The following is a 22,061-nucleotide window of genomic DNA, read 5'->3' as shown; positions in this document are numbered from 1 at the left end:
TCTGTTCCTTTGCACTCTCCCAATGCTCCCTTTGTGCTCTGTGGCGGTCTCAAGAGAGCCCTGCATTTCCTTGGTTTTTCTGCGCATATAAAAATGCTACATCCATGCAAGGCTGGCTTAGAGGAAGGGAGTAAAGCTGCAGGTTTTGCTGAACAGGGTGGGTTGGCTGACCCCACTGAGCCAAGCTGCCTGCAGCATGAAGGCCCTATCCACTTGGGACTGAAGGGGCAAAGCGTGCAAGGCCCTCCAGCCAAGTCCTTTCTGCCTCCCAACCAGTATTTCAACTGAACTGAAATGAGTGGTCAGTCGTTGGGAGTATGAGTGAGTTCTCTCGCTCTCACCTACATTATGATGTGGTGGTGGCCACAGGCTGTGGCTGCCACAGCAGTGAAACCACTGGCACTGAGTGGCGGGAACCCGGGTGAGGCCTTTGAACTGTTGCAAATTTTGCGAAGGCTGAAGAGAGAAAATGGACTCCACAGGGCATTTTCCTCTGAGGGAAGAGCCAGAGCAGGTGGCCCCAGGGCAGGAGGAGCAGTGCTGGCAAGGGTGGAAGACTGGGTATGAAGATCCCAGGAGGCCCAAGAAGCCAGTCTGAGGTGGCTGGCAAACAGGGCCAGCTTTAAGCCAGTTGGACCAGTTGCTCCCAAATGGGCCCTGTGCTTAAGGGGTCTCCATGCTAGGGTAGAAATTAAAAAAATGTTTTTTACTAAATCGTTTTACAGTCACTAAAACAAGTGGGTTTGTAACTAAGATGTATACTATTTTATATTAAAATGTGCTTAGGTCCATTTGGGCCATTAATTCACACTTTTTAAGTGTATAGTTTGATCGCCCTCCATTCCACCATAGAGATAGAAAATCTATAATAAATTTTATTTATATCTCCAAGATTCTACAGATATTGGCTGTCAACCTGGGGTCCTGCAAAAAAAGTTCCCAATTGGACCCCACATCTCCTAAGGCCAGCCCTTCTGGCAGAAGGTCAACAGGAGACTGTCAGAGGGGAGCCCGAGGAAAGGAAGCACAGAGAAGGCAGGGAGGGATGGGGATGTGGAGGGGATTCCTGGACTGGGCATAAGGCTGTCTGGGTATCCCCTGGACCCTTGTGCCTCTTGACTGTCTGAATGGGCAGGAAGAATTACTGAACAGCTATCTGCAGGAGGGCAGCGTGTCTCTCCATCTTAAAGGTGGTGGCCAAAAAGCTTTCCCCTGAGCTCACTGTCTTGGAAAGTGCCAGTCGGTCTCTAACCTCCCATTTCTGGGGAAGGTGCTTGAGCAGGTTGCTGTCAGGATTTCCAGGGGAGGTTCTTCTCGGGGGCCCCATTTTGGTTCCGCTGTCAGGACTTGGTCACCTTAGTTGGCTGTCTGTGCTGGGAACTGGAATGGGGAGTGTGCCCCTGTTGGACCTCTCAGCAGCATTGAGTTCCATCAACTATGGTATATTTTCTGGATCCTTTGCCAGGGCTGGACTTGCACTGTTTTTGCTATGACTCTGGTTCTACCTGGCACGTTCCTGAAGGCACGTTCCTGATGGTAGTCCTAGGGGACTCCTGTTGGATCCCTTGGGCTTAGACTTTTGGGCTCTACAGGGTTTTCCATGCTGTTTAATATCTACATTACGCTACTGGGGTGTGATTGGGCGTCATCAGTATGCAGGTGATGCTCAACTCTATATTTCAATTCCACCTGGCAATAGAGAGGCTTGAGATGTTCTGGATCACTGCTTGGAATTAGTAGTAGGCTAGATGAGGGTGAACAAGTTGAAAATAAATTTGGATACGACCAAGGTGCTTTTGGTGAGGAAACCTATGATCCAGGTTATGAATTGTTGGCCTTATCTAGAAGGGGTCATGCTTTGTTGTTTGGGAGTATTTCTGGACCCAGCCTTGTACCTTGCTGCCAAGGTGTTGGCCATGGTCTAGAGTGCTTCTTCCCAGCTTGCACTGCTGTACCAGCTGTGTCCTTCCCAGGGCCAATCAGACCTAACTGTGGTTGTCCATGCATTGGTCACATCTCATTTAGATGACTGTAATGCTCTCTGCTTGGGGCTGCTCTTAAAGATGTTTCAGAAATTTCAGCTCACACTGCTATTGCATGGCTGCTGAGGTGTGGAGAGCCTGTGCTGTTCCACCTACTCTTCCTGCTGGTTGGTGTTCGAATGCAATTCAAAAAGTTGGCTTTCCCCCTTTAAGACCCCAAATGACTTGGGACTAGAGTATCAAAACAACCTGATACAAAGCTGCCTGTCCCTCAAGATTGTCCAAGGGGGCTTCCTCTGTGCTCTTCTACCAGTGGAAGTGCTGCTGGTGGTGACAAGGGATAGAGCCTTCTCTGTGGTGCCACCCAGTTTATAAAATTCTGCACCTTTGCTTTTCATTTCAGCGCCAGCTGAAAACTTTCTTGTCTCATTTGACCTTCCCTTTTTTTTTTTTTTTACTGTTCGATGTTTTGGTTTTGTTGTCCTTGCGGTTAAGTTGCTGCTGCTATTTTTTCCCCCCTGAGTTTTGCTTGTCATTGCATTTTCATTTTGATTGTAAGTGCCTCCCTGCTAGGGCAGTGGATGGGGTGTGAGCAGCATTAAAACCTCTTAGGGTGCAATCCTAACCCACTTTCCAGCACCAATATAAGGGCAATGCAGCTCCAAGGTAAGGGGAAAAAATTTCCCTTACTTTGAGGAGGCCTCCATGAGTGCCACCCAATTGCAGGATGCAGCACATGTCCCATTGGCACAGCTATGCCAATGCTGGAAAGTTAGTTAGGATTTGAGCCTTAATAACTAAATCAAGGCAGGGGAGGGCAACTATGAGAAAGCTCTCACAGGGCTGCAGGGGCAGGAGTGCTGACTGGGCAGTGGTAGGTGGGGGGGGGAGACAAAGACATGGTGGCTGGTGGAATAGGTAGTTGGAAGAGCTTCCCAGAGCTGAGAGCATATTGGCACAGAGTCTACCTGGGTATGCTTTCTGAGCTCACACCAAAGCAGTGACGGGGGCCTTAGTGTAGCTAAGGGAGGGACAGCATGCTAAGCATTTCAGGTGCCGCAACGCAGTCCCCTCCCCTTCCACTCACCATCGGAGCCATTCTAGGCATCGACAACAGTGGTGCTTACACGGTGTGTTGCGACACCTGCAATACTTACTGTGCCACCTCCCCTCCCTGGTAGCTACACTACTGATGGGGAGGGGTTAATGAAGTTTGCCCTTTCTGTTTTCAGAGGGATTCCTGTATGGCAGCATCCAGAGGGGACTGTGTAAAAGAAGAAGTTGTGGTTGGCTCATTTAGCATTGGCAAGTGGGGTGGGGATCTTTCATCATGCCTCCTAGACCAGTGATTTTCAACCTTTTTCATCTCACAGCACACTGGAAAGGAAATACAGTGATCAAGGCACACCATCAGTTTTTTGACCATTGTCAAGGCACACTGTGCTGTCAATGGGAGGCTCACATTCCCCAGTGGCCCTGCTAATAAATTATTCTCTCCCAAATTCCCCCGGCACACCTGGGGACCATTTGCGGCACACAAGGAAATTCAGCCCTGATTTCTCCAGTCCAGGCAGCTCTCGGGGGGTGGGTTAGGCCTGACCTCCTCATTCCTCGCACAGCCAGACAGCTTCCTCCAGAGCAGAGCGAAGATGGCGATGATGGAGGTAAGGTGACAGGGGAGGCGAGAAAGGTGGGGGAGGGTGGAACAGGTTGTCGGATGGGCAGGTTGGGTCCGGGAAGGGAGCAGGGTTGGTGGCAGTGGCAGCTGTCGCATCTTAACCCCCTTCCTAGACCACGTTCCCGCAAGTAGACCCTCCTGTCCTGTGCCTCCTGACTGTCTGCTGTTCAAAATGGACCCGGCCTGGTGATCAAGGACTGCAAAGTCAGTCACACAGTTCCTTGTGCTTCTCTGCCTCTAGGCAACAAAAGTCCTTCTCTTCAATCATACGGTTCTGTGGTTATTGTGGAAATAGCTGCTCTTTCCACAAACGTTGCCCATTTGGCCTGTCGCTTGGCTTTTCAAACTGTCTGCCTTCAGCAAATGCTTTTTGATGCCAGCCCCTCTGTGGGTGGGTGCCTTCTACACATCCCTTTCTGCACCTTCAGGCAGAGGGTTCTGCTTGCACCTGCCCTGGGGCACACTCTCATTTCATGTGGGTTGCTAGGCAGTCCGAGTTGAGAGCAGCTGCTGCTGAAAGACTTTTGAGAACTGATTGGCACCAATGAGCTGAGTCCTTTCTTCAGAAGCTCATCTTTTCAATCAGGAACCCCAAGAAGCTTCTGAGGGGTCCCCGGAACATGGAGTCCAGTCCTGTTGTTTCCATCCCTGCTGATGGAATGGCTGAAATGGCTACTGCTACATCCTGTGGGGCAGGAGTTGCAGAGGTCTCCTGTGGGTAAGCCTCTGCGGCAAGGAGAGGAGGGTCTACTTCTGGGATCATGGTCTAGGAAGGGGGTTAAGATTTGACAGCTGCCATTGCCACCAAACCAGCTCCCTTCCTGGACCCAATCTGCTCATCCGACAACCTGTTCCACCCTCCCCCAATTTGTCACCTCCCCTGTCACCTTACCTCCATCATCGCCATCTTCGCTCTGCTCTGGATCATATGGGAAGGCTCCGGCCCCCCACTGCACTCCAGCAGCACACAGCTTTGCACACTTCCAGAGCGCCTTTTATAACTGGTGCTGACTGCTTTACAGCACCAGTGGAAGAGGAGCATCAACATCACCTGGGCCAGGTAGGATTGGGCAGTTCAAAATCCCACCACCTTGTGCTGTGCATTAAAAATAGTATTTGAGAGGTGGCAGGAGACAAGCTGGCTGGCCTCAAGGTTTAGAGGGCAAGGGTTAGAATGTGGGAAGAGGTGAATTGCTCCAGAGTGATTGTCCCAGTTGTACCTCAGTAGAGGAACCTGTCTTTTCAGAGTTGACAGGATCACCATGGTTTCAGCTGAGGTGCCAGTGGAGTTGCATGCAGACTGGGAGGTGGTATCCTAGCATCCCCTTGGACTGCACAAGAGATCCTGGTGTGCTCCTTTCTGGCTATCTGGTGCAGCCACAAAATGCCTTGTGCCGGCCCTGTGTGAAAGGGTCCTGGTGTTGCTTCTCTGACCTGTGTCTCTCTTTCTGTCTTAGGACTACAGTCCTGGCCGCAGTAGCCTTCCTGGATGCCTTCCAGAAAGTGGCAGACATGGCCACCAACACACGAGGTAGGACAGTTCTGTTCTCGGGGATACTTTTGGATGTCCGTTGGGGGTTAAAAGCTGCTTGGTCCCCAAACCTATCATGCACCTCTTGGGCTTTTGCCCAAAGCTGTGTGGCCGAAGAATGAATGCCTGAGAGCGAGACAACATCTGAGGAACTGGTCGGTCCAACTTACCTACTCAAGCTCACGAAAAGTGGATCACAGGCCCCATAACACCTAAGAGTTAAGAGTGGCTATGTACTCACAGTTAGGGTGGTTGGAGAGTAACGAAAGGGTGAGAGTTGCCTCACCCTGTCCATCAGAACTGACATGTCACTCAGAACGGGCTCAGCATTCTGGTTCCAACAGTGACCATCTGGATGCCCCAAGAAGCTCTCAAGTGGGGGTGAGGGAGGCCATTCCCTATTGCTCATCCCCAGTAACTGAAAATTAGAGGGATGGTGTCTCTGAATGTGAAGCTGTCATTTCTGTGACAGCCTGTAGACCTATCAGTGGTGCCTTTTTCTAGTTCAGTGGATTCTCAAAATTTTAGAGGTCCTAGAGGCTGATGCCTGATTTATAAATGCCAAGAGGAGTATGGCTATAATGGTGATTGGGCAGCAGTGCTCCCCCCTCACAAGTAGCAGCTTGTTTAACCCTTGATTCACGTTGCCTAATCTTCCCTGTCGGTTTTGTGAACCACCAAAAATTGGGTCACAACCCACTGTTGGGTCCTGGACCCACAGTTTGAGAACCGCTAGTCTAGTTCTTTTGGAAAGCCACTGACGGCTACTGGTGGTGGTGGCGGGGGGGGGGGGGAGATTCTCAACCTCATGACAGGGGTTCACATGAGAAGCTGCTTTCATTGGCATCCCCCATGAGTGGGTACAAAATGTACAGTGGCGCTTTCAGTGGCCATTGCTGCAGCAATAAGTTCCAAAAGGTGTTTTGTTGACTTTGACCGGGAGGCCCTGAGCGGTGATGCTTAGAAAGAGATCCGTTTCATGCCAGACATCTGCAAAGCTGACATTGTCTGTGGCGATCCCTGGGGTGACCTCTGCTAATCCGGACACGTTTAGCAGGATTTCTGTGAGGGGCACTGAAGCTCTCGTCCTTTTCCAGCAATGGCCTCTCCAAAGCCACCTTCGTTTCCTGAGTTGCTCCTGCAGTGACTGGGCTAGTTGGCTCTTGGTGGTCCCCGAAGTTGCATGTAAATGAGATTTTTCAGAACGTAGCACTGAAGTCGAGAAGATGGGCTTTCTGAAAATTGCACCTTGCTTGTTACAGACGGAAGGTGGAGGCAGGCATTAGTGTGGAGCCACTGTGGCATTTGGGGGTGGGCAGTGTAGGTTCAAATGAATCCCTGCTCACCTGTGAAGCTCCCTGCTTGGTCTTAGGTGAACCACAGTTTTGGTCTAACCTAACCTAAGAGAAGTCAATGTGTGCTTCTCTGAAGTGGTTGGAGAACGAGCAGAAGACAAGCACAATGAAGAATTTGTTCTCTCCTCTGCAACTCTTAAAGGTCCCAGTGAAATCTTCCTAAGGGCCTGGCATTGCAAGCTGTTGGCAGAGAGGCCCTTCCTCGCCACCAACATGCTCACCTTAGCATGCTCTCCTCCCCACGCATGTGCATGTTGTGCCTCCTCTCACATGTGCACTCCAAACTGGGCTCAGGCTGGCTTTTCATGCTGCCAGGCTCCTTTGGAAGGATTTGGCCATGCTGACTGTGTGCCTGGGCTCCCCCTTCCCTCAGTCTCTCTCCTCACCCATCTCTGTAGAATTTTCTGTTAAGGTCTTGGGAATTAAGGGAAGCCATGGACAGATGTGCAGTGCGATTACCAGAGACTGAGCCGCAGGAAACAAGAGAATTCAGCAACGCGAGGCTGTGCTTTGGAAAGGAGGTTGGGGGGAGGGTGGCACGGGCAAGGCGGACTGTAGAATACAGTGCTCATGGAAGAATGCTGCAGAAGTGGCAGTGCTGCCCATGGCCACCGGGCTCCCTTACAGATGGGAAGGGGCTTTTTAGAGAATTCCACAGGAAAGAGGCATGTTTCACAACAATGAATGGATGGTGGAGTTACAGCTTTTTCTGGACTATACCACTTCAAACTGCTGGTAGGGGAGCGCATGGTTCCTCTCCAAGTTGACATTCCCTGCACATAGAAAACTAAGTGCCAAGGAAAAGCATTCAAAGGCAGAGGGAGTCACCCTTCTCCTGAACTGCTTGTTCTGATGAATGTTACTGGAACAGGGGTTCTTGCTTCTCCCCCTCTCTTTCTAGGGTGCTCCTGTCTCCCATCAATAGGGTGCTTCCTATGTCTCTCGAAAATAGAGTAGAAGAGAACCTGGTGACACATCTCCACACGACTGCATTAAACATGCTCCTTGTTTGTGCAACAAGGCTGGGTCCATTCCTGCTGGTCATCAAGAGCTGTGCATGAATGATGCTCGGGGAGTCTTCAAGAGGAGCATATCTTTCATAGTTTGCTCTCCATCATGAGCATGTAGCTGGAGTAGTCACATTCTGCCTCTGTTGCTGAGAGGTTCTGAGTTGGGGTAACCACCCCAAACAAGTAACCTCCTCCTGTGTCCCTCGGATGGACAAAAGCACAGGGGTGATTTCTTGATCTGGAAGTGTGCAAGCTCCAGGTTCCGCCTGTTTGCGAACTTCGGAGCTCCCATTTTGGCTGCGCCTGGCCTTGCTCAGTGCAAAGCTGGCTGGCTTTCTGCATAGCAGATGGCTTCTGCCTTGTTTTCCAGACTCCTGGTATCCAGGCCATCTGGAACGCTGGGAAGGAGAAATCAGATTTGTCTACAGACACACTAGCCCACTGCACTGCCGTGGATTAGGGCTGCTCTGGACTGCCACTCCTCTGACCCGACTGATTGATTTTATTTTAAAACATTTTTATCCCGCCCTTTCTTGCCATAGGTCTGCTCAAGGCAGCCTGGAAGAAAGAGAATACATCCCTGACATTAAACTAAAATAAAGTATTTACAGTGTTACAAGAGACATCCCAAATAACTAATAACCTTCCTAATAACTCCACAACCATTCCAACCCTCTCTCTCTCTCTCTCTCTCTCTCACTCACACACACACACGCACACACACATGCACTCACCTGAACAGAATAATGAGATTTTAACCAGTTTTTTAACCAAGGAATAGAGAGTAGGGGCCAGTCCAGCCCAGAAAGGCCCTGCTCCCTCCTGGCAGATACCTGGCAGAGGGAAGGACACCCAGACAAAGGCCTGAATTGATGGTCTGCGCATACAGGAAGGCACATATGGGAGGAAGGTGGTCCCTAAGGTGTCCAGGCCACAGTCCAAAGATGAGAAGTTGGAAGGGGAAGTGTAAAGTGACAGCCGAAACATGCAGAGACAAAAACAGGATGCAGATGCATCATATGAGGCACCCCTGGTCAGGCACAGAGAGAGGGGCTTGTGGCAGGCAGAGCCTTAGGACTGCTGGGGACTGTACTGGTTAAACCCAGCGGTGGGTGAGTAGAGACTGCTGCCCCAGGGAACCCATCAGGCCACCTGCTCTGGTCATCTCTGCCTCCACCAATTCTGACTTCCTTGTGTCTTAGCAACACTGCCTTAGAATCATAGTTGGAAGGGACATACAAGGTCATCTAGTCCAACCCCCCTGCCTGTAGCAGGAAATCCTCTCAAGAGCAGCCAGCCTTCCTCCACCTCTCCCCTTCTCTGCCATCTGTAGGTGTCTATCCTTCCTGACCTCTTCACCCACCCTCTTACATGGTCTTTCCCCAGGATAATCTCATGTGTTGATATGAATTTTACTGTCATCATCTCTCCACTGCCGGCTCACAAATCTATTGACTTTTCAAGTTGCTTTATCTTTAGCTGCCTTGCCTGTATCTCCTCCTGGCTGCCCAGCTGATATCCAGTCATCAGTGGGGTGGGAAATGCAGAGCCATCTCACTGCTCTGATGCCCAAGGCCAGCTCTGAAAAAAAACCCAGAAGGGACTCTAGGAGGCGCTCCTAGGACTCCAGGAGGAGGGGAGACTCTAGGAACAAGCAGACTTTGTGAATGGGCTGCATTTGTAGGATGGTGGAAGCCGGGCAGAGGGCAGGACCGGCACAGTGGCTGGCTGTTTCCTCCTTGCTCTCCACTCTCCGTTATCTCTTACTGGTTAAACTGGTGACATCAGTAGAGAGTGCAGGGGGTGCAGGCTGCACCAGGTGTCACCCTTGGGGTGTGTGTGTGTGTGTGTGTGTGTGTGTGTGTGTGTGTGAGAGAGAGAGAGAGAGAGAGAGAGAGAGAGAGACAGCACTACTGGCCAAAACTGTGAAAATCTTGATATTTTCGAATAATACCATCATGGTATATATCATTCAATGGGTAATATAATGCAAAATGCAATGAACTAAACCATGTTGAAATATCTGTAGTATCAAAAGTAAGAGCCAAATAACCAGAAAAGGAAAACACAACTGCCTTATGTAACAAAGTGGATTTTCTTAAAACTGACCAATGTTCTGAGAGCCAGTAAGGTGCTGTTATGACATGACAGGGGACCAATAAAACATCAGTATGAGTCAGCTCTTATTTCCATGTACCAGAGCTAATGCTAGAACTCATATTCAGTTGGGTGAGTGACATCAAGTTGGCTACTTGTTTTTTGTTGTTTACTGATTTGTTGGGTAACCTGTGCTGTTATATGTTAAAATAAAGTCAATGGGGGTTACATCAACCCTGCTGATGCCACTGCATTTAGGCTGTGTGTATGCTATTGTAACTTATTCTGTATGGTCTGTTACGGGAGGAGGCCCATCATGGAAGTGATCAATGAGTTCTTGCACTAGGTGACACAAACCTAGTGATGCTTCTGGGTCACTAGTGACGCTTCTGGGTCAGACTAGGATTAATGGGAAATTGGTGGTATTCTGCTGTTGCCAGTAGCCACCTCAAAAAAGCCCTTCTTTCTGGAAAACCTCTGCAGTTAAAGGGGTCACCCTTGAAACCAAATGAAACTGGGATGGTCTGAGGAAGCGTGCCAACCTGCCCCTCCTGAATGAACTGATGCCAGGCAGGTGAAGCAGTAAAAAAAAAAAAGGGGGGGGGGAGGTTTCCCAAGGTTTGGGAACAAAGCAATAGAAAAAGGGAGATGCAAAGAATCAAAGCAAAGCCACGTATCCAAACAAACAGGATGGCAAGAATGACCAAAAGGGTGGGGCAGGTTAGCAAGGAGATGAAAAGTGACAAATGAGATGCATTCTGTTGGCAAAGTGAACTGGACACTGTTTACTCACACCTGCTTTTGTACTCCCACAAAATAGCAAAGGGAGTAAGGTGTGCCCCATTTCCTTATACTGGCAGCTGCTCTTCAGCAATGGACCAGGCAATGAGGTTCATGACCTCATAAAATCTGGAGTTGACGATGTCATAGGTCCACCCATTCAGATGGCTTATGAACATCTGGGCACCCCTACATGGACCCCTGACCTGGCCCATTGGACTGGAGTACCCAGACAGCAGGAGAGCGGGCTGGGATCTCTTGGGGGGAAGCCAGGTGGTGAAGGCAGCAAATCCCCACTCAGGCTTGGCTGCATATGCTTTGAGCGCTTCAGAGAGGGTCTTGCCGCAGGATGTCTTGGCAGCCTGGTTGAAGCAACCTGGAAGCCCTTGGAGGTGGGAGGGGGGGATTGAAGGGTGCCCAAACTGGAAAAAATCAAGGATTTTAGTGAAGGAGTCCTGGTATATAGAGAGGCTGCAGATGATGCAACTGGATTTTTTTCTGCAAGGGGCACAGGTGGCATCTCTTGAACCGCCACTAGATACAGTGCTGGCACAAAAGCTGGTTCAAAAGGTCTTATGCCTGCCCATGGGGAGAGGCTGCAAAAGGAAGTGTTTTTGGATCAGGCAGGAATGAATTCTTTTTGTGCACTGCTGTGGAGCTGAGGCAGCAGGCTTGTTCTGTGAGCGACTAAAGGAAGTGAGTCAGCCTCCTCCATCCTCTGCTTCAGCTGCACAGCATGGGGGGGGCTGAGTCAGGAAGCACCACCATCCCCAGCAAGAAGGACTGTGGGGAGCACCCAGTGGTGAGGAATGGGGGTGCTGGCAGATTCTCCTGTGGTGGAAACCAGAAGCAGCACTGCAGTCTATCAAGGGTCAGTTCTGACGCCCTGCTTCAAGGGAAAGAGCTGCCAGGAGAGGTCACCCAACAGTGCAGAGAGTCTCTTACAGGATCTCACAGCAGTGGTCAGTACCATTGACCAGGGCATCCTTCAGGAACACTTCTCTGGGTGAGGACTGGGTATAGCACTGAATTGTGCTGGCTCCAGCCCTACCTCTAGGAGAGAATGAAGAAGATCTGGCTGGGACCGGGGACGGTATCTGCATACATGAAGCCATCAGGGGAGGAGGTCTTCAGGACCAAGACTTCAGCTGAGGTGTCACCAGAGTGCAAAGGACTCCTAACTCTTATCTCACAATCTCATCTGATCTCAGAGAATCTGTAAATATTCTGAGGGTGGGATGAGCCAAGTGTGGACTGCAGCATAATCCAGACAAGACAGCAGTGCTTTCTGGTGAAGAGGAGAGCTGATGTGTCTAGCACCGATGCACAGCTTGGTGTGCAGCTTGGTGTTCCCCTGGACCCAGCACTGCTCCTAGATGGGGAAGGTGGTGGCCGTGACCAGGGTGCTTTTTCCCAGAGCCTGCTTGATGTTACAATGAAAGGCTGCACTGAGGATAGCATGTAGAATGAAAGGCTGCACTGAGGCTGCGTTGTTGCTCCCTCTGGCTTGCATCTTGCTTGCTGGGTGTAGGCTTTTTGACCTCATTTTAGGAAAAGGAATTTTTCTAGTACTGAGCAGTAACTTCTCTGATGGACCTCATTTCTATCCCCTTACTCAGCTGGCCTTCACTGAAATATGCTCTTGTAGGAGCTTATATGCAGTAAGGTTTCTTAGTGTCAACATCTCAATGTTAAAAGGCACCGTAGCCCCAACTATTCCTTATCAAGCAGAGCAAGTTCTTCTTACATGTTGTTTTGAATCTCCTCGGTCATCGTGTCTTAGTAGGCATCTCTCCAAGGACATGCAGCTCCCCAGCTTTTCTCTAGTCTGGCCTTCTGAAAGCAGATCTAATGAAAGCAATTTTCATTCATTCTATGCATTTGTACTTATATCTAAAATAACCAATAGTCAGTACTCTGACTGAAGCAATCGTAGGCAATGCAGCAATTGATTAAAGCAATAATAGGTAATTGTATAAGACGACAACAATTTAATAATGCATCAAACAGTTAGGTAATACAACCATGGATCCTAATGACAAAAGCCAAGACCAGACTGTACCACTCTGTGAGCTGCAGATGTTCCTTAGGAAAGCAGATCTGGCCATAGTTTTCAAGGCAGGCGTTGTTACCTCTCAGCTAGACTACTGCAGTGTGCTCTGTGTGGGGCTGCCCTTGAAAGGTTTTTATAAAGTGCAACTGATCTTCAATGCTACAGCTAGATTGCTGTTGGGAGACATGCAGAAGGAGTGCGTGATTCCCATTCTGCAGGAACTATGCTGGTTTTGGGGTCCAATTGAAGATACTGGCTATAATCTTTAAAGCCACTTATTGTTTGGATCCTCAGTTCCTTAAGAGCCACCCTCTGCTATATCAATCTGCTCATGCGCTGAGATCTTCTGAGGAGGTTCTTCACTGCATGCCATCACTGACTGAAGCTTGAATGGTCTGCATATGGGAGGGCCTTGGCTGTGGTGGCCCCCTGGATATTGAACTCCCTCAGAGGGTTCAGGAGGCTCCTGTTGCCTTTAAAAAGGCACCTAAGACTTCCCTCTTCCATCCGGTGTTCAGGCTCAGAAACAGATTGGTGCTGGCTGTGCTGGAATAGTTGTTTCTATCAGTTTTTTATTTTTGTTGTGTTTTTTTGTTATTAGGTTTTTTATTGTTTTGCTTTTACATTAGCTTCCTTAGGATCTTTGGGTAAAAGGCAGGATAAAAAAAAAGATAAATTAGTACCACAAGCAGCCCCCACCCCACCCCCCACCCCTAGGAATGCAGCGGATTAGATAGCAGACAGTATCCTGGACTGGGCAGGAAATGGCAGCAGGCTCTAGAGAAGATCGGAAATATGGGGCTTGGGCAGCAGAGGACTGGACAGGTCACCACAGGACTGCATGGAGGGTGAGGCAGTGTCCCACTGGCTGTTGCAGCCACCTTTCTGGCTACCCTGACAAGCTCTCTTCCTGAAAAGGGCCCCCCTTTTGCTGCCCCTATACCCCTTTCCCAATCTAGAGTTGAGGCTCTGCCCCACCTAATGGTGTGAGCTGTGCCGATCCCCTCCTCACCCCAGTCTCTCCTCTCCCCTTGGATGTGGCTTGACACAGCAAACAGCCCTGCCCCCCCCCATGACTGAAAGGCTGTTGCTGCATTCTTGGAGCAAAGCTGCTTCCCTGGAGGGCTCAGAGCAGCCTGAAATGGGAACAGGCGCTTGGCAACGCAGTTTCACTCTCCTGCCCAAGATAATGGCAGTGGAGCTGGAGGCAACGCAGCAGCCTGGAGAGCCTCGTGAAGGTGAAGGGGAGTCCAATCCCAGAGACACAATGTAAAGGGATAGGCTTTTAATGCAGCCAATGGCAGAGAACAGTATTCCGTGGGGAAGCCCCTGGGCCGGTTTGTTGAGAAGGACCGATAGGCAACCAGTCACCAGGGAGCAAGAGAGTGCATAGTTCTGGGACTTCTCCTGCAGCAGAGGTGGTGACATCAGCAGCAGCAGGAGTGCTCAGGTACTGCCTTTGAAACTTCTTTTGAAAGGACCTCAAATGAGAAGAAGTGTCAGGATCAGCAGGAGGCAAACTGAGAAATTTGCATAGGGTTCAGTCCTATGCAATTTTCCAGTGCCAGTACAGCTGTGCCATTGCAAAAAGTGGGACCCTGTGCTAAAACTTTTGAGAACCACTGCCATATATCTTCCTCATGGTTTACCTTGGATGCCTACCTGTCACCAGTGCAGCACCAGTTGCCTATACTGGATAGGGCAGTGGTTCCTAAACTAGGAGCCATGACTCCCTAAGGAGCCACAGAAACCAGCCGGGGAACTGTGGAATCCTCGCAAAAAAACCTGCCACCCTTTACAATGTATAGGACTGCAGCTTTAATGGGGAGCCATAGCCAATGGAGCAGCAGGGGAAGGGAGCCACCAGACAAAGTTTGGAAACAGCTAGAGTAGGGAGCTGGACTAGATGACCATAGATGTCCCCTCCAACTCAAATGTTCTGAGATTCTAAATGCATTCAGCTGCTTTACATTGACCAAGTGGGAATTAATTTCCCTGGAAATGGACAGGTAAGCAGGTATGAGGTACAACTAGCTTGCAGATTACAGTCTGTATCCCCAGTGAGGGATTCATGCTGGTGCACAAGCCCCTTCTTTACCAGCATGGCATTGCAACGCCATCTCCAGACACTTGGTGATGACATCATGGTTATCATCTAATTCCTGGGTTACTAGACTCCATGCTGCATGAAGTTCAGCTTTAGGCTATGCAGCTCCACCTCGGGGGGGGGGGGGGGGGAGGGGGGTGTCACTGGTTACAACATCAATGCCAAGAATGCCTGGGAATCAGTGTTGGCACATCTGTCGTTGTTCAGCTTGTTTCTCTTTAAAAGGGGCAGGCTGCAAAGCTTCCTCTGAAATCATTAACACCGTGCATGCAAATCCCTCATGAACCCAGATTCAGCCACGTGGGTTGACCTGCTCACTGTCTGCAGCTATGCCTTTTCCTCTGCTGCCCTTGTTCCCTGTGCCAGGAAGGAAGAATGCCATTCTCTGGTGAGCCTGGTTGCATCTGGTTGAGAGATCTCTGTGTATTAGATTTCCTGGCACAATTGCATGCGTTTTTCACAATAATTTAGTGTGGTAAGAATATATAGTATAATGCATTCCTCACTGTAAAAGCGTGCACACCTGAGTTCATCCCCTGTACATGTTTCTGAGTACTGGTATGCTCCAGTACCTGTGGGGGTTGTGTTCCAGATCTATGGGTACCGGGGCTCGCCTGTACATTCCACAGAAAAAAGGTGATGGTACAGATTCTGAAGCTGGAACTTGTCCCAAATGAAGTGAGCAGAGCAGAAACACCCAAAACAAGAAGTCAGAAGCAGCCCTTTCCTGGGGAGATGGAGTTGTCTCAGGAGTGGAGCCAGGCGCTCTTAAAGGCAGCCAAGTCCTGTGGAAGTACTACTGAAGCATGCACAGCAGTTCCCGTCCATCTCAGTGAGAGGGATGTCCTGGTGGGTGGGCCTTGTTTGAATTAATATGCAGGGGGCCATTTGGGTTTGCTGTGGTTTAGGCCAGCCCTCTGGGATGTCCTTTGTGGCAGACCCAGTTCTTGTGAAAGAGGATTTCTCCTGGAGCCTTCCAGGTGGAGAGGGGGATGCAGCTGTGTAGCTGTTGTTCCCTCTAGTGGACATGTTCAGAACCGCTCTGTTGCCCATTGAACCCAGCACGGCTGAGCAGAGGAATGACCTTTGGTAGTGGGCGGCATCTGGATCTCAGAAGTGATGAGAACAGCCAGGACATTCTGCTGTTGCTGTGAGAGCCTTGTTGGGCTTAGTGTTAGGCACCAGGGTAAAAGATGACTGTGACAAGCAGGGGCTGGGGATTTGCGCAGGGCAGCAGGAGGGCTGAGCCGAAGAAAAGCAGGGCACTGAGCGGAGTTTTTGGAAGCACAGATAGCGGGTGGGCAATGTCCAGACATCCAGAGGCACAGCAATGCCAGCCTAGCTGCGACTGCAACCCAAGCAATGTTTTCGAAGCCTGCAGTCCAGGAGGCAGTTTTCTCCTTGCCTTAGATAGCTGTGTTTTCTGCCTGCAAGCTGGGCCTCAGCATACTCTGCCATCCTGCCAGGAATCCTGGCTGCACCTCTGGGATGGATTTGTGCAGTGGCAACAGCAGTATAGCCTCACTTCAAGTGGGCAGTGTGGAATCTTTTGCTTGAATTTGTGCAGATTGTCCAATTTGGCTTCTCTTCCAGCCAAATCCTTCCTTTAAAGCATACATGGGCATGATGGTGGCAGGCAGCTGGCCTCCCTCAGCTGTTTTCCCAGCATTCTTTCTCTGGTTGAGATGCTCCATGATGTTCCAGAGATGAGGGAGGCAGGAACCTTAATCTGTGAAGCTTTGCTTCACAGTCTCTCACAGGCACCAGTTTTGCAGTAACCATCAGTGCCCTGGAGACAGTAGCTGTGCACAGGTGGACAGCCTGCCCCATGGGTGTCCCTGGAGCAAGGAATGGGTCTCAAAGTGGAAAGGGGGTGGTTAAGCCCTTGCAGTGCTTAGAAAGGAGGCCAGGAAGGGAAAGGAGAGTGGGTTACCTGCGCATTTTCCCTTCAGCACCCCGTGAGTGCTGAGAGAGGAGCCTACAGAGGCAGCAGGCGCCCCTCTGGAGCTCCGTGCCCTCACAGCAGAAAGCAGTGATTGGTGCCACTTCTGCCTGCTGGTTAGTCTAGAGCTTCAGAGGTTAGTCTAGTGGGCAGTCAGTGGCCCTCAGTCTGCCTGGCCTCACTGACCGTTGACTTGCCCATGAAGAAGATGCAGAGGGGTGGGTGCTGGTGGTGCTCCCAGTGTCGCCCTGGCACTGCCATGTGCTGGCTGGCTCCAGATTGAAAGCAGATTTGGCAGCTCATCCAAGTGGACTTAAACAGCGGCATGGTGATCTGCTCAGATATTTGGTGCCGTTTGAAGGGGGGTCCCCCACTTTGAACAGTGGCTTTGATGACTGCCATGAGGGCCAACCAATCAGCCCTCGACATCAGAGGCGTAACTAGGGTGGAACCTGAGGGGTGCTATGCCAAAGGGGGGTGCATGACTACCCCTCAGGCTTCGCCCTAGTTATGGAGGGGGCACTGACAGCTTCGCACCTCCGTTCCTTCTCCTTCAGAGGGGAGCCTCCATATGAGAAAGGGGCAGGGAGCGTGAAGCCACCAGTGCCCCGCATATGGGGAGAACCCAGAAATGATGTCACAATGTCACTAGAGCTGGGGCAGTGTGTTATGCCTCTGCTCTGCATAACCCTGCTCTGAGAAGGGGGTGGGGCGAGAAGTCATTGAATAGGACAAGAGCAGTCCAGTCAGCCCTGTACAAATCTGGGGATTCAACTCCAAACCAGAAGTTTCCCTGGGCGAGAATACAGTTCGTGTGTCAGAAATGCAGCAACTCTGCACTCCCAAGGCAGGCTGACTGCTGACTTGATTCCAACTGGAGGGATCTAACGAGGACACTTGTCTGGCACTTTCTGAGCAGGTATTGCTTCGACATCATCTTTACAACAGCCCTCTAAGGCAAGGGAAAGCGGTATATAAATACTGTTGTTGTTGTTATCCCCACATTGCAGCAGGCTGGGGCTTAAGGCCACCCAGTGAGAATGTGTGTCACTGGCCCAGTGAGGCCAGATTTGGACTTGGGCAGTCCCAACTTGCAGCTCAGTCTCCCAGCCAGCATGCCGCAGCTACAGCTCCCTTGCTGAAATCGGTGGGATTTAAAATGCTGGACTTTGGCCCAGTTGTGCCCTAATCGTGGCTGAAAGTGTTGCATCCGCACCCAGCAGATCCACAGCGTGAGGACAGATGGCAGGAAGCATTGGGATGCAAGGAATGGTTAGAGTGGATGGAGGGGTGTTCTTTTTCCTCTCACACAACACCAGATCCAGCAGACATCCACTAAAATTGAGTGTTGGGAGAGTTAGAATAGGCAAAAGAAAATATTTCTTTCCCCAGTCTGGGGAATTAGTCTGTGGAACTCATTGCCACAGGATGCAGTGATGCTGCCTGGCCTAGATGCCAAAGGGGATTGGACAGATTTCTGGAGGTTGTAAGTTGTGACCAGTATGCGGTTTTAGAAGTAGGCTACCTCAGAACGCCAGATTCAATGGAGCGGAAATAGGATTCAGATCTCTTGTTGTCTTATGTGCTCCTTGTTGCATCATGTGGTTCACTGTGAGATACAGGAAACTGGGCTAGATAGGCCTTTGACCTGATCCAGCAGAGCTCTTCCTATATTCTTACGTTTGGGACAAAGGCAAGTCAGGGCCCACTTCTGGACAGCCCCTGCTTTCGAAGCCAGAACAGGCTTTTGTGAGGGCAGTGTTGTCCGCAGAGCTCCAGCGACTGACTGAACATTATTATACCCTGGTCTTTGACCAACAAGGCCTGGGGCAATTTAAAGGAGGAAAAAAGGGTGGAAAAAATGAGGGGAAGGCAGCAAGCACAGAGTCCGTGTTTGCATATGAAATGCCAGAGGAGATAGAAGTTGCCCAAGAGAGCTGTGTTATGAAAAGATCACCTTTTTACATCCCATGATAACCACACTCCTGGACTCTTGCAACAGCTCTGTTCCTCACTCTGCTGTCCCTCCATTTCTGTTTGCAGATGCTCCTGCTGTCGCTCCCCCCTCCCCACACACACACTGCAGCATCTGCCCTCTCAGTCATCCTGTGGCTGAGGATTTACTGGCCAGCCATTTTCCTTCTGTTGGAGAGACATGAGAAAGGGGCAAAGTGGAGAAGCTGGCCAGAAGCCTTGACCCTGACTAAGTCACCCTTGTCTCCTGCCCATGAACCCACAGCAATCTTTTTTACTTCCTCAGGCGCCACCAGAGATATTGGCTCAGCCTTGACTCGGATGTGCATGCGGCACAAGAGCATCGAGACCAAACTGAGGCAGTTCACCAAGTAAGTGGGCTTTAGTTGCACACGAGTCTTTGTGTCTGCTGGTGTCCCACACACAATCTTATCTTCTCTGTGAGATCACAGAGACCACATCCTGCCTGTGTGAAGAGCAAAGGCACCATGTCAGGCTCACTGTGTGGGGCAGAAAAGGTGCCCGATTTGGGCCCAAGTCTTAGTATGAGGCACTTGGACACCTCTCTGATCCTTCTCAGTCGGGCAGGGTTGCAGTGTGATTTGCCAGCATTTGTTGTTGGCAACCTTCAGTCCCGAAAGACTATGGTATCGTGCTCTGAAAGGTGGTTCTGGCACAGCGTCTAGTGTGGCTGAAAAGGCCGATTCAGGAGTGACAATCCCTTCCACACTGGGAGCAAGTGCAGCCTGTCCCTGGTCTGTCCCCCTGGCTATGGGCCTTCCTTATTTGCCTCTTTGCCTCAGTCTGTTGGCCAAGTGTCTCTTCAAACTGGGAAAGGCCATGCTGCACAGCCTGCCTCCAAGCGGGCCGCACAGAGGCCAGGGTTTCCCACCTGTTGAGGTCTACTCCTAAGGCCTTCAGATCCCTCTTGCAGATGTCCATGCTTTGCCAGCATGACCCATTGGATATGTGGTTCGGGACAGTCTGTGCTGAGGCACAAAGCACAGGAGACCAGAAAGAATAGGACATGGGGAAGATAACCAGGTTCGAGCCCCCCTAGTCAGTAGAAGCTGGGCAGGATTGCCAGCCCTCTGAGATTCATCTGGAGTCTTGTGAAACCAGCTAGGACTCTTGAGGAACCAGCATCCATGTCAGGGGGCCAACTGCGAGCAATCCTGGGGGTTTTAATAGGCCCTCCCTGGTTTAATGACATGAGGTCACATGGGGGGACCTCCAAGACGGACTTTAGTCAGATTGGGCAGCCCTACAGTTGGGAGCAGCAGTGTCCAGTGCTTAGATGAGGTATACAAGGCCTCAAGAAGAGCACCTTTTGCGCACCTGCAGTGTCCAGAACTTGCACAAATTCTGCATAAAATGATTGGAAACCTGTAAAACATCAGTAAATGAAGAGTGCTGGGAACAGGCCGGGAGGTGTGTTTATTCTGAGACCTCTGAAACGAATGCACCTTCCCCGCTAACACGCTCCACTTTCTGAGGGTTTTTCCCCCCAGATTTGAACTCACTTTAAGATCTTCTGTTGCCAGCCTGTGTGTTAGGGCCAGCATCCCTCCATCTGGCAATCCAGCCCTGCATGCTGTGGCTGGCATCGGAGTTGCCCCTTTATTTTCCACATGAGCGAAGGAAATGGAACATCCACTCCCTGCCGGCTGGGCTTCTGGTTTCAGCCCTTCAGAAACTACAAACAGGCTTGCCTCAGAAAACCACCGGTCTTAGAGATTTTCTTAGGCCCTGCTTGATTCATTTCTGCATGCTTTTCCTCCTAAGTTCTTACTTTCTGTGTCTCCCTGCTCCAGTGCCTTGATGGAGAGTCTGATTAATCCCCTGCAGGACAGGATAGAGGACTGGAAGAAAACTGCAAACCAGCTGGACAAAGATCATGCAAAAGGTAAAACTGATGAACTCGGCCCAGCTGTGTGTGGCAGGTATCTGCCCTCCAGGTATCTCCCCTCCTGGGTGCACCTGTAGCCCAGAGGCAAGCAATGAATGAGGCAACTGAGTTGTCAGGAGCGCCGTCTCAGGACTGGAGACAAGATAGGGCGTTAGAAGCCAGGAAGTAGATTGGATTGTCTTGGGGCAGAGACCTGCCACTTCTACTTTATGAGTGATCCTTGCCTCACTCCGGAATCTACAGGCCTTGAGGTGAATTCTTGCTTTTAAATGTATTTTGGACTATAGCTGTGCTACAGATCAAGACTACAAGCGGTGCTACAGATCAATCAGTCATGAGTGGGGAAGAGGTGAAGGATACAGTCTGCACAGGGGGGCACTGTCAGTGTTGCAATGCACAGCACCACTTCTCTCCTGGTTCCTTTCTCCACAGAGTACAAGCGAGCTCGCCATGAGATAAAGAAGAAGTCCTCTGACACGCTGAAACTGCAAAAAAGAGCCCGCAAAGGTACGATGTCTGGCGGCAATTCTCTGACTACAAGGCAGTGCACTCTGCCCAGTGGCAAACACCTGACTGAGCCCTTTCAGTTGGCTGAATGGTGCTCTTGATTCATTTGCTTGGTGGTGGATGCTGCAGCAGCAAGGAACAACAGCCAGGTGCCCCTGGGGAGGTGTGGTATGGAGTGCAGCTCCTTCCGCCGCTTGAATGCAAGAATGGAGGCTCCCCATTTGCTCCCCTCGCAGCGACAAGCAACAGTTGAGCCACTGCAGAGATTAAGTATATATGGTGAGAGAGGAGCTGGACTGCAGGGAAAGACTGGGAGCAGGTGGGAAGAGGCAACAGTTGACTTTTCTTCCCCTGCAGTGGCCACTTTGCACTACTCCGGCTGACCGACATGGCAGCCCTACTTAGGTGGAATACACAGTGATATAGAACTGTGATTAACATGGGGTGATCTGGAAGCCAGAGTTCCTTGGCATCCCTTGTGGGTTGTTTGCTGCTCAATTCCATACACGGGTAAAAGGGCAGGAAAAGGACAGCATGAAGCCCTGAGATCAGCCTCTTGAGGAATCATGGCTACCTTCTAAAAGGAGAATAATAACAAGTTTCTAGACCTTATGGCCACAAGAGAGCTGCCAGGAAGCATACGGGCAAGCCAAACCTGGCCCCTGCTGAACTCTTCAGAGCTGATTCAGGGTCACAGAAACCGGCTCTTCATGCTGCAGAATTTAGTGATATTTCTTTAGAAGCCCAGAATATGTACAGTCCTGCCAGTAACCCTCTTCAGAGCTGCCAGGGATTTTGACCCGCGAGGTCCAGGCAGTACCAGCCTTTTGCAGAGCATGATGGTAGATCCCAAGGGGGGGGGGCGGCAAAGGGAGTGCACCTGCCCATCTGCACATTGGGGGTGGGCACCACTGTTTCCATGGGGGAATTGATCCCACTGGTATTTTCAGTGTTCTGCAGCCTTCTTGCAGTGGAGATCTTCATCCTCTTGTGAACCAAGTGATTGTGAGGTCCCGTGCTGAGAAGCCTTGCCTGCCCTGTCTGTATTGTCCTGAAATCAGATGGTGCATTGACCTCCAGGTCATCATTCTCTGCAGCATAACTGCAAAATGGATGAATCCTAGGGACAGGTCCTG

General features: G+C 50.5%; 1 protein-coding gene across 3 annotated transcripts in view; it reads left to right on the top strand.

The window, feature by feature from the left end:
* The window catches only part of MTSS2 (MTSS I-BAR domain containing 2), a 67,300-nt gene that overhangs the window by 26,147 nt on the left and 19,092 nt on the right, over positions 1 to 22,061 (top strand). For 2 of the 3 annotated variants that reach the window (XM_066637195.1, XM_066637194.1), the window contains exons 3-6: positions 5,118 to 5,191; positions 18,796 to 18,880; positions 20,324 to 20,415; positions 20,851 to 20,925. In XM_066637195.1, the coding sequence (XP_066493292.1) occupies positions 5,118 to 5,191; positions 18,796 to 18,880; positions 20,324 to 20,415; positions 20,851 to 20,925 (326 nt within the window). Of the gene's footprint in view, positions 1 to 5,117; positions 5,192 to 13,254; positions 13,335 to 18,795; positions 18,881 to 20,323; positions 20,416 to 20,850; positions 20,926 to 22,061 lie in introns of those variants that run through there. The other variant, XM_066637196.1, reaches the window with a different exon arrangement.

The sequence above is a fragment of the Tiliqua scincoides genome, chromosome 9, assembly GCF_035046505.1.
Source record: "Tiliqua scincoides isolate rTilSci1 chromosome 9, rTilSci1.hap2, whole genome shotgun sequence".
NCBI lineage: Eukaryota > Metazoa > Chordata > Lepidosauria > Squamata > Scincidae > Tiliqua > Tiliqua scincoides.
Note: the sequence above shows the minus strand (reverse complement) of the source record. Positions and strands in the feature narration are given on the sequence as shown.